General features: G+C 37.9%; 1 protein-coding gene across 1 annotated transcript in view; it reads left to right on the forward strand.

Annotated features, from left to right (window-relative positions):
• Nucleotides 1–302: 302 nt before the first annotated feature.
• The window catches only part of LOC131276127 (constitutive coactivator of peroxisome proliferator-activated receptor gamma-like), a 43,024-nt gene continuing 23,999 nt past the window's right edge, over nt 303–19,327 (forward strand). Inside the window, 5 exon segments of the mRNA XM_058288533.1 lie at nt 303–317; nt 3,074–4,216; nt 4,310–4,993; nt 6,562–6,742; nt 18,923–18,942. Of these exon segments, the coding sequence (XP_058144516.1) occupies nt 303–317; nt 3,074–4,216; nt 4,310–4,993; nt 6,562–6,742; nt 18,923–18,942 (2,043 nt within the window).

The raw sequence follows: 19,327 nt of genomic DNA on the forward strand, positions 1-19,327 counted from the left end.
TGTATATAATTTACATATATTTCAAATAATCTTTCTTATCCACAGAAAGGTCTTGTATATACTTCAGATCTTATATAGGTAAATAATAATATGAAGATGATATTTATACCCTAAGTGCAGTTACTTTAAGTTTCTTCACATGGTGTAGGTTCAATGTTGTCATCAGGATGCAAGATTTAAAATTGGGAAAATCAATCACTGACATCTCATCCCTCCAAACATCAACATCTTCAACAATATATTTATTTGATCATTGCTCTATAGTGCCTTCAGTTAGGCATTCATATTTTCTAGAGTTTATAATGATTAGAGAGTTGGTCCTGTAGTAATATACTCAGCATCCAGAAATAGAATGGTTTTGTTTGTGTGTTTTAGTAGATGCTTCCTATCATATTGAAGAATCCCCTTCACTTATTTCCCCCGAGGTGGCTTCCTGGTCTGTCTGCTCCCCGTGTCCCCTCGTCTTCTTTCTTAGGAAGCACCAGGAATGGAACTGGGCCCTTCCGTGTGGGAGGTCAGCACCCAACTGCCTGAGCCACATCCACTCCATCCATTCACTTTTAATTCGATGAAAGTTTTCAGCCTGAATAAGCTTCGGCATTTATTGTTTTATCTACAGTTAATGTGAAAGTTACATAAATTTTCTCCTTTATTGTTGCATCCTCACTCCAAGAGTCTTAAATGAGATATAACAGCCACCTACAGAATCTCACTTTAATCAAGAAAGGAACCTCCATCAGTCCCCCCCGAAAAAAAAAAAAAAAAAAAAAAGGATCAAGTAAATGACAAGGCCTAATCAACTGATAAAACAAGAAATTAATGAGGTGATGGAGTGTTTCGGTCAACTTTCCATTGAGATCATTGGAACAAGGTTCAAATTGGGATCATAATTAAGTAAAATAAAATGGCCAGATGCTTTGGATATAGCTGGGGGGTCACTGCCGCAGACTGCCAAGGCTGCTGACGCGGGGACCTGAGCGGCGGGCGGCAGCGGCGGGCGGGCGGGCAGAGCCTGGGATCCAAGAACTCCCGGGGGCCCAGAGAAACCTCGGCGGGAAAGGGGGCCGGAGCGCAGCGCGGCGCTCACTACCGCCGCCCCCGGCGGGGCCCCGCACTGCGCTTAAACCCGGGACGAGCTGCCGGCAGCTGCTCTCTGGCCCGCGCGGCCTAGTTTAAAATAAAAAACACAAAATAAGACAGGATCTCTCTATGAGTAAATCTCTGGCACAGCATCATAAATGTGAAGTTGCTTATCCAAACACTTGAAGTTATGTGAAGATTTGCAGCACTAGGAAGAAGTGGTCCCTGCAAAGGAAAGGGGTAGATACAAAGAGAGTGTGCTTCCTGGGGGATGCCTGCCCAGGGGACCAAACTGTAGAACCACGTAGAACATTGTTGAAATAACTGTTATGAGATCTGGTTTCTGTTTCAAAAACTGAAACACCTTGGCTATGTTTCCAAGTTAAATGGTATGTAACAATAACTCTGTATAATTTGGGGGGTGTGTGTTCATGTATTTAATTGTACTTAATAACAAGACTTCTCCAAATTTCAACATAAAATGTGTGCTATTTATATCCATACAACTTTCCTATCTTTTCCTTATCAATGGCTATTAAACAGATTATATCTATTAGGTGCCCATTAACAATTCAGTGAATTCTTAAAGATAATCCTGTGAGGGTGCCTTTTCTCAATCTGGTAACTTATTTACAGTTTTTTTCATTTGTCAAAATAGAGCGAACGATACTTACTTGTCAGGGTTGTAGGGTTTTTTGGCAGTACCAGGGACTGAATCCAGGACCTCGTTCCTGCAGAGCAGGCACTCAGCTCCCGAGCTACAGTAGCTCCACAGTGTCAGCCTTGTTTTTAAGACAAATAGATGATGTCTTTAAAGTGCCTAGTTCTGCCTGGTAGGTAGTCAGTTCACTCTTAATGTAATAGCTGTTTTTAATTTTATGATTTTCCTAACTGATGACTACTGTTATCAGTGCTAATTCTGGGAGAGGTATCATTTGTTCTTGTGTTCCTCTCGGATAGTAAGGATTTTTTTGTTTGTTTTATTTTCTCAAAAAGACATCCTTTTTTAAAACCCTGAAGATAAGAGTGAAATGAACAGACCACTAACATAAAGGGTGTCATCACTGTAAGGGAGTGGGATTTTTTCTGATCGTTGATGGATGTTGTTATCTACTTGAAGAATGGCCACAGAATAAATACTTGGCTTAGGTTTTCCCCAAATTTCAAAATCCAGCTCTTTGAACTACTTTGATCTGTTTAAATTGGAAAATGGGCTGTTTTCCAGTCAGCCACTGTCTCCAATGTTAGAAATATCTGGCATAGTGAATTTTTATGTATGCTTTTTGGGATATCTTTGAGGTATACACGACATAAAGTAAACTATACAGATTTAAAGTGTGCAGTTTGATAAACATAACATACATCTACACCTATGAAACTATCACCACAATCAAGGTAGTGCACATATCCATGACCCCCCAAAGTTTCCCTTTTATAAGTCCCCCCTTCCATTCACCCCTCTCACCCCAGACAACCATTCATCTGCTACAGATTAGCTTAATTTTAGATTAACTAGAGTTTTATAAAAATGAAATTATATAATATAGACTATTAGATTTGATCTGGCTTCTTTCAGCAAATTATTTTGAGAATCGTCCATGTTGCATGTATCAATTTATGTCTTAGGATTTTAAATTTCACTTCTATTTGAGTTCCTAGATGGGAAATATTAATTCTTTGAAAACTGTTACCTAGATTTTTAATTTGGTTCAGGAATCATTTGAATCTTAGTCTTAGTGAAAATCTTAAGATTGCTACTCTATATTGTCCTTGTGCAAGTCTCACTCACCTTATATTTGGATTAACTTCCTCATGTATTTTAATTGAAAACTTTTTAGGCATTTAACCGGCATATCATGTTACCTTGTTGGCAAGAGTTTCTTGGGAAATAGAGAGTGCATTTAAATATTGTCATGTGTTTACTTTGAAAAAGTTGCCGTATGTCTCGTGCTAATACCATCATTACTAATTCCAGATTTATTTTTCTTTTCAGATCCTTTCCAGGAGTTCAGTTATGGGTGTGAGAGGCTTCCAGGGATTTGTGGGAAGTACCTGTCCGCATATATGCACAGTAGTAAATTTCAAAGAATTGGCAGAACAACACCGAAGCAAGTATCCTGGATGTACTCCGACCATAGTGGTTGATGCCATGTGTTGTCTCAGATACTGGTATACTCCAGAATCTTGGATCTGTGGTGGCCAATGGCAAGAATACTATTCTGCTTTGAGAGATTTTGTTAAAACTTTCACAGCAGTTGGCATCAAGTTGATATTCTTTTTTGATGGCTTGGTGGAGCAGGACAAGAGAGATGAATGGGTGAAACGAAGACTCAAGAACAGCAGGGAGATATCCAGGATTTTTCATTATATCAAGTCACACAGGGAGCAGCCAGGCAGAAATATGTTTTTCATTCCCTCGGGGCTGGCCATATTTACACGATTTGCTTTAAAGACACTGGGTCAGAAAACTTTGTGTACATTACAGGAAGTAGACTATGAGGTGGCTTCTTATGGGCTCCAAAATAACCGTCTTGGAATTCTTGGAGAAGATACTGATTATTTAATTTATGACACTTGTCCCTATTTTTCAATTAGTGAGCTCTGCTTGGAAAGTCTATATACTGTTATGTTCCATAGAGAGAAATTTTGCGAGAATGTGAATCTCAATATAACAGATCTTCCTCTTTTGGCTTGCCTACTTGGCAATGATATAATCCCAGAAGGCATGTTTGAAAGTTTTCGGTACAAATGCTATACCTCTATAAGAGACAGCCTTGACAAAAAAGGTAGCCTTATCCTAGCTGTAGCAGATCATATATCTAAAGTTCTTCACTTGCATCAAGGTGAGAAAAAATTAGAGGAGATGTTACCTTTGGGACCAAACAAAGCTCTTTTTTATAAAGGAGTGGCATCATATCTTTAGCCAGGACAGAAATCTCCATGGTTTTTCCAGAAACTCAGAGGTACAATAACTTTGGACAAGCAAGTAGCATCCATGAGTTCAGACCCTGAATCCAAGCAAGTTCCCATGTGTACAGACCCTAATTCGAAGCAAGAAGTTCCCATGCATACTGATCCTAAATCCAAGCATGAAATTCCCACACGCACTTTCCCTAAATCTAAGCTAGAACTTCCTGTGCGTCCTAACATTAAATCCAAGATAGCTCTCATGCGTACTGACCCTAAATCCAGATTAGGACTTCCAATGCGTCCTAACATTAAATCCAAGATAGTTCCCATACGTATGGACTCTAAATCCAAGCATGAAGTTCCCATGCATTTGGACCCTGCGTCCAAGCGCGAAGTTCCCGTGCGTACAGACCCTGAATCCAAGCAAGATGTGCCCATGCATACAGAACCTGAATCTAAGCAAGACGTTCTCACATATACAGACCCTGCATCCAAGCATGAAGTTCACGTGTGTACAGACCCTGAATACAAGCAAGTTGTTCCCATATGTACAGACACTGAATACAAGCATGAAGTTCCCATGCATACAGATCCTGAAACCAAGCAAGAAGATTCCAGGTGTGTAGACCCTGAATCTGAGCAAGAAGTTCCCATGTGCACAGAGCCTGAATCCAAGCAAGAAGTATCCATGTGTACAGATCCTGACTCCAAACAAGAAGTTCCCATGTGCACAGACCCTGAATCCAAGCAAGAAGTAACCATGAGATCAGACCCTGAAGTTAAACAAAAATTACCCATAGATTCAGATCCTGAATCTAAGCTAGAAGCACTCATGCATATACACCCTGAAATTAAACAAGGTGAATCCATGAATGTGGAGCCTGAAACTAACCAAAGAGTAACCAAGAGTTCAGACCCTGAAATCCAGCAACAAGTAGTTATTTATTTAGCCCCTGAAATCAAGCAAGAAGTAACCATGATTTCAGACCCTGAAATCTTAAAGGTATTTAGATATGCTCACCCAAATTTAATATGTCATGATTGAGAATGTGTCAAATGATGGGTTTGTCAGTGAATATTTATTGAACATATTCAGTGAATATTGAATATATTCAGTGAATATTTATCTCTGCAGTGGCTAAGGACCACAAGAATGGGAATCTATGAGACTAATTAGGGGGTATGGCATAATTGCATGTGAAAATTCAAAATAGAAACTCTATTTGATATTGTTAACATGAATATTACAGGTAAGAGTTCTAGGAATTAGGAGAGAGATCACTGTGGGTTAAGATAATTAGGGAAGTTATCGAAAGAGGTAGAACTGGAGCCAGACCTTAATGGGACCAAAAGTTGCTTTGAAAAGGCAGAGTCTTAGGGTATGGGAGAGCACTAAGGGTGTAAAGTTGGGAATCTTTTTATCTCTTTGAGGAACATAACAATAGTCAGGCTGGGGCATGGGGTTTAAGGGGAGAAAAATTTGAAAAGGTAAGCTTTGCAGCTTACCTTTAATTACAGATTGGGAATTTGAATTTATCTGCAAGTAATATAGACTCTCAACAGAGCTTCAGAAGTAACATTAGATATTGAACTTGCAAACTAGGTAGCAGTTTGCCAAAAGGACAGGGTGGGGAAAGGATGCCAAACAGAGCTAACAGCAAAAATCTGGAGATAAGAGAGTATGCCTGAGGCATAGAGATAGTACCTGCCTTGACTTGGTATCCGTGAGCAAACCCAGTGCATGCTTAGTTACACATGAGCCATAATTCCCTACCGGCGTGTAAGGCAATCATTCTGGACCCTTTGGATTCTGGCTGAATCACAGTGGTTTTATAAGGATAAAAATGATGTATAATGCTAGAAAAGTAAACGGAAGCCTTAGAACGGGAGGCCTTGAAAGTTATGGTGAAGAATTTGAGGAGCCATTCAAATGTTTCAAGGAGGATGGTGACTGGCCCTCTCTTTCCAAGAAAATAATATGACACTAGTACAAAGGATAGGTTGGAGTCAGGGAGAAAAGGAGGCAGAGGTTTTAGTTAAGAGCGTTTAATAGTATAGGAGAAAAGCAATGAACACTTGATTAGTACGAGAGTATCAAGTAGACCAGGGGTTCTTAACCTTTTCTTGTTGCACGGTCTCCTTTGCCAGTCAGGTGAAAAGCACAGACTCCTTACTAAGTCCACCCTATGCTGTGTATTATTTAATAAATATGCCATATCAGCACCAATATGTCCCCACAAGAATTTTTTTTTTATTCAAGCTCCTTTACCCCTTGTTAAGAACCCCTGAAGTAGACAAACTGATGAGCTACTGCAGAGGTAAATCTGGTAAGACTGATAGATGATTGGAGCAAGGAGGAGCGAGAGTCATAGAGATGAAGTTTGGAGGCTGGAAGCCCAGAGGAAAGGAAACAAATACCAGCTTGCCATCATGAGTTCAAATGGCAATTATTCCATTTCTGAGTGCCTTAAGAAAAAACGCATAGGATACGGGGGTGGGTATTTTTTATTTGAAGGTTACTAGTTTGTTTTCAAGGAAACCTCAGTTGAACTGTATTTAAATTTTGAACAGATTGCTAAAGCACATCATGTCCAAGCTGAAAGCTATCTGGTGTACAATATTATGTGCAATGGAGAGATTGAGTGCAGCAACACCTTGGAAGATGAGCTCGATCAAGCTCTACCGAGCCAGGCCTTCATTTACCGTCCTGTTCGACAGCGTGTTTACTCACTCATTTTGGGAGAATGTAGAGGTACGAATTAGTCTCTCTCGGTAATGGTTCTACATGGAGTCGAAGCCAGAGAAGCTGGCAAGATGAAACAGTGCATTCTTCCAGGACCCCAAGACAATTAAAGGGGATTTGGTTCTCCATCAAATCTATAATTGAGAATACCATTCACATCTGTAAAAAATTAAGGATAAATGCCATGGGACGTTTATATATAATTAGCAAGCAGTTGATCAGTATTCATTAAATGGAGAGTGCATTGTTTCTATAAAATGTCATATTTTTAGGCTTTAAAAGAATTTGTGTTTTTAAAAAAAGTAAGGATTCCTTCCTGCTATAGGAGTGTAGGGTATGTTTATTATTAGAAGACAATGCGTACTTAGTCTCCCCTCAAAATGTGATTTTCATAAAATAATTTTGCAGAATCTAGTATATCATATTTTTAAACATAAACAAAAAATGTTTTGTGGAAAAGAAAATACTGCTTTATGTCTTTGAAATTAAGTTTGTTTTTTTACCCATCTGTATTTCCATTGTGCGCTAGCAGTAAGAGTAGAGGAAGAATCCTCCATGGCCAGAGCAGTGAAAAAGGAGAAGACCTTCAACACCAAGTATAAAGTTAATCAGCGCTCTATAACCTTCTACTAGAATAGTTTAGGGGGATAAGGAATATAGAAGAACACTGCATAATTAGAATGCAGGGATGCTTAATGCATTTACTCACCTCTTGGGTAAGGCCTAGCTCATGTCACAGACTGACTGGTACTTTATAGTCTGATCGGAGAATGCTTTGATAAGAAATGTGGTCTAACAAACTATTATCAGTACCAGAGGGAGAAACATTCAAATCCTGGTGAAAGAACATCTGTGACCTGTTTGTGTAAACACCATTATTTCCAAACATATCAATATTAATATTATTCTAGAAAGTAAATATTTAAATAATCTAGAGGTGATAATAGAATCATCAGAATAAAATGTTGTAATTATTTCTTTTTTGGGGTGTGGGGCGTAGAGTATTCACTGAATTCCAGTTTTCATTAGCTTCAGCACTAACTATCATGTAGTACTTTCTCCCATATGTACTGCAAGAGGTCAAACACTTATGTGATCAATGGACAACATAAGAAATATGTTTAAGATGATTTTTAAAAACCAACAAAAACAGAAGCAAAAGAACCTATGTAATAAACTTTGAGGCCAAATATTGTGTAAATTTTTTTTCTTTTTCTTTTGTGGCTCTGTGCCCATTCCTTATTTGTTAACTTGAATGGTGGCAAATTTACACTAATGAATTAAAAATATATATCTTCAACATGAAAATTTTTTCATATTATACAATCGTATTGACCTGGAATTGTTTTAGAGTATGTCATTAAATGAGATAAAGATATATAAATTTTTATAGTTTATTTTTCAATTTCATATTTTGTTCATTCATTTCTAGCCATATAGATACCTTTATTACATCACTACATAAACAGTAAAAACTATTCAAATTGAGCTCACCTTCACAGTTGATCTTTGTTTTCCTTCATTCTTAATATTTTGAAGTTTTACAATATTAGTATGTAAATTTTATTATGAAAATAAAATGCTGCTTTTGCTGTTTTATTTACAATGTTAGTAATGAAACTTATTCTGTGTTACTTGCTTGGCCTAGTTTATTCCATGTGCATTAAACAGTTGTTAATTGTAGTGTTCGATAAATATCAAGTGTTAATAGAGTTATTCAAGTCTTATGTCCTTACTGATTTTCTGTCTACTTTCCTTAGTTCCTGAGAGAAGAGTGTTGAAATCTCCAGATGTTATTGTGGATTTGTCTATTTCTTCCTTCAATTCTATCAGTTTTTGCTTCAGGTATTTTGAAGCTCTGTTATTAGGTGCATATACATTGAGGATTGTTATGTTTCTGAATGAACTGACCTTTGTAACCTTATACAATTTCCCTCTTTTTATCTGGTAATACTCTGTGTTCCAAAGTTGGTTATGTCTGATATTAATGCATGCATTCTACTTTTCTCAAGATTAATGTTTGCATGGTGTATCTATTTCCTATCCTTTTACTTTAAACTGTTTCTTTATAAGTTCATCTCTTTTAAACAGCATATCTCTTCTTTTGATTGGACAATCAACCCTTTTGATTGTCAATCTTTCTTTTGATTGGACTGCCTATATCATTTACATTTAATATAATTATTGACATGGTTGGGTTTTGGTCTTTTTTTTTTCTTATATTTTTCCTTATTTTCCCCTTTTCTGACTTTATTTTGAATTAGTTGAATATTTTTAAAAAATATTTTGTTTTATCTCCCTTACTAGGTGATTTCAATTAGCTATTTATTTTTAATGCTTGCAGCATTTACAATGTGCATTTTTAACTTACTGAAATTTGCTTTCAAATAATATTGCCACATATAATGGTAATATAAAAAAACCTTACAACAGTGTACTTTGATTCTCTCCTCACTTTTGCTGTTGTCTATGTTTCCTGTATTTTTAAAAACTATTTATTGTGAAACAATTAGACTCCCAGGGGGTTGCAAAAATAGTGCATGGAGTCCTATGTACACTTTACCTAGCTTGCCCCAAAGGTGGCATCTTATATAACTGCAATATTATATCAAAATCAGGACACTGATATTGGTACAATACTGTTAAGTAGACTACAGACCTTATTCACTTTTCACCATTTTTATATGCATTTGTGTGTGTACGTGTGCATGTGTGTGTGTGTAGTTCTTTGCAATTTTATTGTATGTATGGATTCACGTACCACCACTGCAATCACAATACAGAACTCTTTGGTTATCACAGAGGAAATTCCTCATACTACCCTTTTGTACTTGCCTCCCTCTCCCTGCCATCCCTATTCCCTGGCAACCACTAACCTGTTTTCCATATTTATACTTTCGCAATTTCAAGTTTGTTATATAAATGTAAGCATATCATTTGTAACACATGTTTTAAGCTCCATAATACATTGTTTTTAATGTTACTTTACATAAACTTTCTGTGAAGGGCCAGATGATAGTCTCTGTTGCTACTACTCAATCTGTTCCTTTAGTGCAAAAGTGGCCATAGACAATACAAAGATAAATCAGTGTGGCTGTATTCCAATAAAACTTTATGTAATTTTCCCATACCATGAAATTGGAGTTTTATATAATCTTCCTGCATCACAAAATATTATGATTTTGATTTTTTTTCAACCATTTAAAAATGTGAAAACCATTTTTAGCTTACAAGCTCTACTAAAACAAGAGGCAAGCTGAATTTGGCCTATGGACTATAGTTTGCCAACCCCTGCTTTAAACAATTATCTTTTTAAGAAATGTGGTGTGGGTGTTAGTTTTGAGTTTTTTCCTAATGAAAGTCTTATTTCACATTTATTTCAGAAGTTCCGTATGGATATGATAGTTTTGTGGGGGGTTTTTTCTTCCCAGTGCTTTAAAGATGTCATTATATTGTCTCCTGGCTTTTATTGTTAATTATAAGATGGCAGCAGTCATTCTTATTGTTGTTGCCTTTATGTAATGTTTCTTTTTTTCTCTGTTTTCAAGATTTTATTTTCTTAATCACGTTTTTTTTTTAGCAATTTGATTAAGATGTACTTTGGAGTGGTGTATGTTTTATTTATCCTGCTTGGGGTTCTTGAGAGTCTTGGATCTGTGGTTTATATTTCCTGTCAAATTTGAAAAAAAAGGAGGCATTATTTCATCAAATATTTGCTTCTGCTTCAACCTCTTTCATATCTCTGTCTGGGCCTCTAATTACTTATATATGTTATGTGTTAGATTGAATTATATACCCTAATTTAGACATGTCCTTAATATTAATCCACATCCCTGTGGTTGTGAACCCATTGTAAATAGGACCTTTTGAAGATATTATTTTTAGGTAAGCTGTATCCAGCTAAACCAGGGTGGGTCTTCAACCACATTACTGGTGGTCTTATAAGAGAAGGCCCCAGGGAGAAGCCAGTCAGCAGGAACCCTTAAGAGGAAAGAGAGGACATCGCCACATGACAGGGAAGCCAAGGAACCCAAGAATTGCTCTCCAGCCGGAACACTACGAACCCTGGGAGGAAGCAAGCCTTTAGCCTCTGAAACCGTGAGACAATACATTCCCATGGTTTAAGCAAACCCATTGTGTGGTATTTGTCATGGTAGCCTGGCAATCAAAGACATGGTATGTGACTTCTTAATGTCCCTCAGGTCATAGAGGCTTTCCTGTTAAGACTCTTTTTTTTCTCTGTGCTTTGATATGAATAGGTTTTATTGCCTTGATTTCAAGTTTACCAATTTCTTCTTCCACAATGTCTAATCTGCTATTAACCCTGTCCAGTGAAGTTGTCATTTCAGATATTGTATTTTTCACCAGTTTTTTTCTTTCATGTCTCTTTCCTGTCTTCATGTTTTTCTTTAAATCCTTAAGTATATTCAAAACATAATAGCTCTGTAAAGTCCTTATCTCCTAATTCTATCATCTCTGTCATTTTTGGGTCTATGTCTGTTTATTGACTTCTCTCCTCTAATGTATCCAGACATTTTTGGTTATTCTTATGTGTAATATTTTTGTGTTATATACTAAAACATTTTGGATGCAATAAAGAGCATTGGGATTTGTTCTGTAAAGCAGTTAATTTACCTTATCCTTTTGGGGTTTGTTTTACAGCATTAGTAGGGTCAGTCTATAGTAACCATTACCTTAGACCTAGAGAGGCCCTACTTTTTTTTTTTAAGATTTATTTTATTTATTTATCCCACCACCACCCCTTGCCATTTGCTTGCTGTCTGCGCTCTGTATCCTTTCACTGTGCATTCTTCCGTGTTTGCTTGTCTCCCTTTGTTGTATCATCTTGCTGCACTAGCTCTCCTCAGGTGCAGCCCATCAGCTCTCCACAGGCGCGGGAAACCCAGGGTTTCCCAAATGGTAGACAGGAGCCCAGTCATTTGAGCCACACCTGCTTCCCAAGAGACCCTACTTCTAATACATGAGCTATCAACTGAGTGCTCAGGGTGTTTGGCAAGGTTTCTTACTTTGGCTGGTGGGAAATCCAATGTCTTCAAGCCCTGTGCAAGCACCATTAGTTGTTCAGCTCATGGCTTCCAGAAGTTATTCTTTGCCTGACCTCACTGAGTCTTGCCCTATGCATGTATAACTTACTATTCATCCAACATCTCAAAGGCACTTCTAGGAAGATTTCTGGAATACTGTTTCTGCCTAGCTTGCTCACTCTCTGTCTAGCTCGCTCTCCCCTCTATTCCCCTTCCCTCCTCTTCCCCTCCCCCCCCGCCTTACTCTACCCTGCAAGTCCCAGCTATCTCAATAGCCTTGATCTCCATCTCTGTTCCTTCATCCTGGAGAGACTGTCTTGGTCTACTAGGCATCACTTTCTTTAAGCTGCAGTCTGGAAAGTGCCTTTGGTTGGAAAACTGGAGTGATTGTGGATTTTGCATTGTTTTTCTTCTCCCAGGATCATAATCCTTGCCCATTGTCCAACTTTTTAATGCGGTTACTTCAAAAGTTTGTCCAGCTTTATAGTTATGATAGGAAGACCAATCTGATAGCACTACTCCCTCATGGCCAAAAGCAGAGTCTATCTACAGGATTTTCAGTCATTGTTCCATTGTCATTTGGCATCAAGTGTGGCTAATGAAGTCTAGTGCTAGATTGATTAATGTCCCTTTTTTGGTGACATTTTTCTCTTGGAAAATTTTGAGCTATTGTCTTTATCCTTTATGTTTAGAAATTTTCCTCTTCTATACTACCTCTGTTTTCTGTTACTAGACTTGCAGTTAGATGGATGTTGGACTTCCTAGATTGATAGTCTATGATTCTTCATATTTTAATTCCAGTTTTTGCCTTTTTGTTCTACATTATGGGACAATTTGTCAACCTCACTGTTCAGTTGAGGAAAAATACCCCTCTTTCCAGCTAGACCTGCTTTTCCCAGTGCCCTCAACTGAATGTACTGCTCTTTGCTTTTCTCTGTTAAAGCAGCTCTGCTGAAATTTTTTGGCTTCTGTGTGACACCACCTTCTCCTGGTTATCTTCCTTTCCTTCCTTGGCTTCTGCGTCTTTGTCTGGCACCTACATTTCCTTGATTGACTTCTACATGTTGTAGTTTCTAGGAGCTGGGTCTTTGGGGTCCTCTTATGCCCATTCACTCACGTTGCTTAAACTTTATCCATGTTGGCAGATGCCACATTTATATTTCTGGCTCAGGCCATTCTTCTGAACTCCAGGCATGTACCTGATTAACGCTCTTCAATCCCCCAAGTCCCACCTTAAAGTTAACTTTCTCCAGTTCTTCCCATATTCCCGAGTCAAAAGTAAGTTCCTCTCTCAAATCACCTTATGCTTTTCATTCTCAGACTTATAAAAGTTTGTAATTACGTATTTATTTGTGCAGCTGTTGGTCTAATATATCCCTTCCCCTCTGGGCTGCAAGCTGAATTGCTAGGGGATGTTTTTTGTTTGTTTGTTTGTTTTTGGAATATGGTTTTACATCCTTTAGCCTTAATGATGAACCTGCCTCTAGGTGTACTGTGGGCCTTCAAAAGAGAGTAGTTCCGGGAGCGTTTGTAGCTCAGTGGTTGAGCACCTGCTTCCCACGTACAAGGTCCCAGGTTCAGGGAGTGTTTATAGTGTTATTTGCTGCACTTGGCAGATTTCTTGGTGTGAATTAGGCAATCAATATGTGTTTGTAGAATGTAGGTTTAAAATATGGCCTTTTCAGGAATATTTGCATTTAAGGAGCCATTCCTTAGAAAAGAATGACTAACAACTGAATTTCAGACACATGTGGGAGAAATTGGTGACTCTCATATCCCATTAGGTAAGCAGCTGTCTCCAAGTGAAGCTAGCAGGTGGGAGCGCACTACTAGAAAGTGAGATTTAAAATCAAAAGTCCCTTTAAACTATATCGTATGGGCTCTAAGCACTAGAGCCAGTCTTTTAAATATGCACAACGAGCTCTGAACCAAAATTCCTAATTATGGGTGCAATTTGGATAACTGACCTATTGGACACACCAGTTCATCTAATTATATTATAGTATCACTTCCTACATTTTTAATATAGTTGAGTACACAGTGTTTAGCTTTACTAGATGGCTTAGTGGTCAAAAAGGGGAAAAGAAAACTTGAAATCGCATACACATCCACAGCCCTGAATCTGGCTTTTAACTCTTTTTGTATTCTCTCTGAATGATATTCTTAGCTTAAAGCACTTCATAAAACTTTACAAATTTGAGGAAATAGAAGAGATTCAGGAAGGTATAAGAAGCAGAATCTATTCTCTTCTCTCTTACCACTCACATAGTGGTGGGCAGCCTTTAACAATGGCTCCAGTTCCTTTAAGGCAAGGGTCCTTGTCATTCTCTCCTTCTCACCTAGCTGAACTTCTAAAAAATCCATAGATAATTTGGAGAAATCAGGTAGCATTGTTATGGAGATACACATTAGCCTTCTGAGTAAACGGTCACTGCCCAGTTGGTTTAACACTTTACAGAGCTGCCACAAGGCTATCAATCCATTAAAATCCTAAATATTTACTTAAAAGTTGACTTTTTTCCCCCCCACATGTGTATACAAAAAATAATTCTGGGGTGCTTTTCTGTTACTTTTTTTTTTTTTAAGGACTAAGGCCACACACAATTTAGAATAAACCAACAGTATAAAAATACCACAGAACCGTAAGGACAAGATATATATTTTTTATAAGTCTGGAGAACTGTTATCAAATTTTTAAATCCCAGTAATTAAAAGGTTAAACTCAACATTGCTTCTCCTCATCCTCTTTCTCCCTGCCCAGTGCCAACCCTCCCACCCCCGTACATCCTCACATACCCCACATACTTGAGCAAAATCGGCCTCCTCTCAAGCTGCTTTGAGTCTGTTCAACCCTTTCGAGACCTTGTGTATTTGCCTAATCTAGTCAGAGTTTTTTGGGGACAGAGTTCGGAAGTATAGACAGTTCCACAGTTTTGCTCCCAGGGGGAAATATCTTAGTTATATATAGAAGCTTTTACAAAGTTGAATAACATGTCCTTTGGGGATACCAATAGAGCAATTTGATTATTTTTCCATTTTCCTTGTGAAATGTCATAGGCAAGAAGTAGAGTAAAACTAACAAAGGATTTTTATTTAGTTAAGGACTTAGTTTCAGTTCAAACAAACACCTTTCTATTTCTTCTAGTATTGAAATAAATAAATCAAAAAGTATAAACTATGCTTAATATAGTTTTCAAACTGCTACTTAATTTCAATTTTTTGAATAGTGCTGTCAGAATTTGATTCTTCTCTACTTTTTTAGAGCCCTTGAATTAAACTTCACCTAGTTTTATTTTATTTTATTTCTTATTTCGTTTCTTTGAATCTGCAGTGCTTGCTATGTTGGTATAGCTTTATTTGTTCTCTTGAATTCAGAGCCCAGCAAAGTGAAAGCTCCGATGAGAAAAACCAGTCTTTCCTTTTAGGATTTCCCAGACTTAATTTCCTCTTCTTTTTTCTTGATATATCAGACATTTAAAATGAGTATTTCATTTTTAATTCAGACAAATCAAATTGTTGCAAATGTTGCTGCTATGGTTTTAAAAATGAGTGTAAGATTAAAATCTGAAATAAGACATACAAGAGCATTTGCTAAACTTTAGGATTTTCCTATACATCATGTTTATTTTTTATTTCAAGATGTAGTCTCTGATATTGCTTTGCATCCACTTCAAGTTTTTTAAAGTAACACCAGCAATTGTAAGTCTAACTATAAGAATGATAATCTGAATTAAAAATGAAAAACAATTCTCCTCTGAAGATTTAGATTTGAATAGACATTATCCAGACTTCCAACATTATCCTTTATTAACATCAGTTATATTTTCTAGCCACTACATGCTAGCATTTTATCCTTTTTTGATAAAAGAATGAAACTAAAGCATATAGGTCTCATAATTTACATGTCCACTGTTGAAGAATTAGTCACAAAATTAAGGCTAGAATGTAGAACCTGACAACACTGCTCTATTGTTTCACTATTGTGATTTAATTAGGCTACTGCTACCTCAGAGAAAATACTGAATTTTGATCTCCCTTTCTTTTAGCTACCCAATTCCTTTCTGGTATTCTACCCCATAATTTACCAAAATTTCAGATGAAATTTCATTTAGACAATGAAACAAGGCATCAACAGAGTTGAGTTTAACTTTTATTCTTGGGTAAATTAATTTTATATGTGAATGAATAGTTTTTCACGTTAATTCTCCATCTAGTAAATAGCTTTGAGTACTGAGTTTTACGAAGCATAGTTTACTTTTGTTCTGTGACCATCTTGCTTGGTCAGTAAAAGTCATCAGAAGTAAATCAGTTCAAAAAATAAAAGCTTTAATCTCTTCGTTTAAGAATGCAGTGTATTCTTGCTTTTTGCTGTAGTTATAGTCTCTAGAGTTGCTGCAAATGCTGAATTAGCAAATACTGAACCAAAGGAGATACATAGTGTTAGGTTCCTTTGAACCTCTGGTCAAAAAATTTCATCAACCAGTTAATAAATTATCTTGTTTTATGTGCTTTTCTGTAACAACACCTTATTTAACATATGTGTTTGATTCATTAGCATTTAACTCATGGCCAATAGCACTGTAATTGTGCCTCAGTGAAGCTTATGTAAACATCTATATTTACCCTATAAGACACATCACAGCCTTCTTGCATTTAGGACCACTGGACAGCCCTTCAGCACTACACTTGGGGATTATTTTAAACAGTGAAATCACACACACACACAAAAGTACAAAAATGTGAAAAATGTGGCACTAAATATACCACAAAAAAGACACTTGTTTACTGTGTGAAAACAGAAACAAAAGAGTCAGGGCACTATAGTTACTAGTAATAATTTGATGATGCTCTTTCATAATTTGTTACAAATGTTTCACAGCCATGCAAGGTGTTTGTGGTGGGGTGATGCATAGGAGCCCAGTATGATGATATGCATGTTTGTTTTGTAAGTTCACAACTTTTACTATATACTTATTGTTTATTAGGTTCATGTATGAGTAATATACTTCAATAAATTCTTTTTAAAATGAAAAATAAATAAATAAAGGGCAGAACATCACCTTGTTCAACCACAGCTGGGAATGTGCACATCAGATGATTCAAAATTTTCACTGCTTGCACATGTCTTGAATGACTATAAAAGTACCACAAGGATTGATTCTGGGGTTACAAATAAGTTTTAGTGAGTAGACAAATTCGCAAATATGGAATCCCGTACAGTGGGGAGTGTACTTTATAATATGGACATTAACCCTAGTTCACCTAATACCGATTATTGAGGAAAGAGGGAATCTGGTCTTTGTGCTTCCCTCCAGTCTTGTTTTGCTTGCTGAGTCTTGTACAGAATTATGGTTTTATAGATTTTATGGTTCAACTGCTCTAGATGACCAACTGTTTCATTCTGGACTGTAGCTGAATTACTGACTCAGTTGTGTGGCATTTCTCTTGGAATTTTTGTTCATAAAACTGACTTACTTAGGTTTTAACAAGAAAGGAAGTAATAGAAAATCTGCCTTTTTTTTTTTTTTAAATAAAGAATACCAGTGCCTAACACAAAATTCTTCACTCTCTCTGTATAAGTTATTTAGACTTAAAATTATTTGGGAAGTCAACTCTAAACCTCTGTGTTGTGAACAGTTTAGGATGAAGCATCACTTTCTGCATTGGTGATATAATTATGGCTTTGTATATATTTTAGTAATTTCCCAAGAAGGACATTTGGCAAACTGAGCATTGACAGTTGTGGAACGTTCTTACCCAGTGAGTTACTAAAGCCTAGTAATATCTTTTGGCATGAGAGACTAAATTCTTTCTGAAATAGCAATTTAGGATACAGTTCACTGAGTTGACCAATTTTTTTTTTTATTAGAGCAGCTTTAAGTTTACAGAAAAATTGTTCAGAACATTCCCTTATACCTCCCACTCACATGCAGTTTTCCCTATTACCATTTTGCATTAGTGTGGTACTGAAGGCGGCCAGTCAGCTGCAGCTCGTGGACCTGCTCCACGGGGGGAGAGGGCCTTCCTCACACTGCCAGTGTGAGATACGGGTTGTCGGTGTGACCTCTCTTGCCTCGCTCCGGGAACCACCGCCGGGGCCACAAACCAGCTGCGGCAAAGAGGACCAGGCTACGAACTCACACGAACACCGGTCGGAAGAAACAGGAGACTTTATTAGGAGGGCCAGCATGTGTGGGCTCATGCGCAATCTGCAGACGGTTAGGGGAAGAGGAGGATAAGGGGGAATATATAGGGATATGGTAATTTAGGGGAGGCGCATGGGCCTTGGCCTTGCCCCATGACTCAGCATTCCTGACTCATCATGACTCAGCACTCCTGACTCACCATGACTCAGCACTCCTGACTCATCATGACTCAGCACCTATGACTCAGCACTGTGATGGCACCCAGTCCCACAACACGGCCTATTCTCACTACATGGTACTTTTGTTACAATGAATAAAACAATATCATGACCGTGCTATTAATTTAAGCCCACTGTTTACATTAGCGTTCACTCTTTGTGTTGTACAGTTCTATGGTTTGTGTGTGTGTGTGTGAGGTAATTTATATACAACCTAAAATTTTCCCGAGTTGACTATTTTTTAACATAGTGAAAACCTAGGCCAGGAGGATTACATAGGAAATGGTTTGTTTTGTTTTGTTTTTCAACTATAAGAATACTTTCTCACACTTTCTCCGTATGTGTGAATTTAGGCTGAGTTGAATTTGTTCATTCAACTTATTTTAACGAGCATTGTTCTGTGCTGGAAAATGGAGATACCATATGAAGAAGACATAGTTCTTGTCCTCAAGGAGCTCACAGTTAGGAGGGGTTGGTTCGCATTTACATTCCATTAGCCAAAGTACTGTGATGGATGTAGGATGCTTCAGGAATTCACGGGAAGGGCATTAGATCCCATCTTTGAGGAGCTGACATCGAAGCTTAACAGAAAAGTAGAAATGACTGAGTGAAAAGCAAGGGAGGTGAGCCACAGAGGAGAAGGGTTGGGGGACCAGGGGGTCCCACACCAAAGAAACACCACATCCAAACCCTGATGTATGAGAAGGTATGAGTTGGAGGAGCTGGAGGTAGATCAGCACAGCTGGACCCCGAAGCGTGAGCCACAGGCTTGGTTCCCAGAGGCCAGCAGCACCTGCGCTGTCTGAGAACTCATTAGAAATGCGACTTCGTGAGTCCCACCTGCATCTGCTAAGGGAGGAGGGCCAGGAAACTGCTTCAACACGACCTCCGGGGGTTCTGATGCTCGGTCGGTCGAGCATGAGAACTACTGGGGAAGAGGACAGTGAGCAGTGGGCTAGGGAGGAAGCAGCCACCAAATCGTGAGGGACTTAGGCCGTCTGCCATCCTGTGTTCAGACTTTTACCCTGGGGGCATTGGGGAGATTTTAATTAGGGAGCAACCTGATGAAATTTTCATTCCAAGCATTGGATTAGAGAGGGATGAGACTGAAGTCTGAAAGAGTTATAACCAGGAGACTGTTATAACTAATCCAGGCTAAAGATAGTCATGGCCAGAACTAGGGTG

This window comes from Dasypus novemcinctus, chromosome 26 (assembly GCF_030445035.2).
Source record: "Dasypus novemcinctus isolate mDasNov1 chromosome 26, mDasNov1.1.hap2, whole genome shotgun sequence".
Taxonomy (NCBI): Eukaryota; Metazoa; Chordata; class Mammalia; order Cingulata; family Dasypodidae; genus Dasypus; species Dasypus novemcinctus.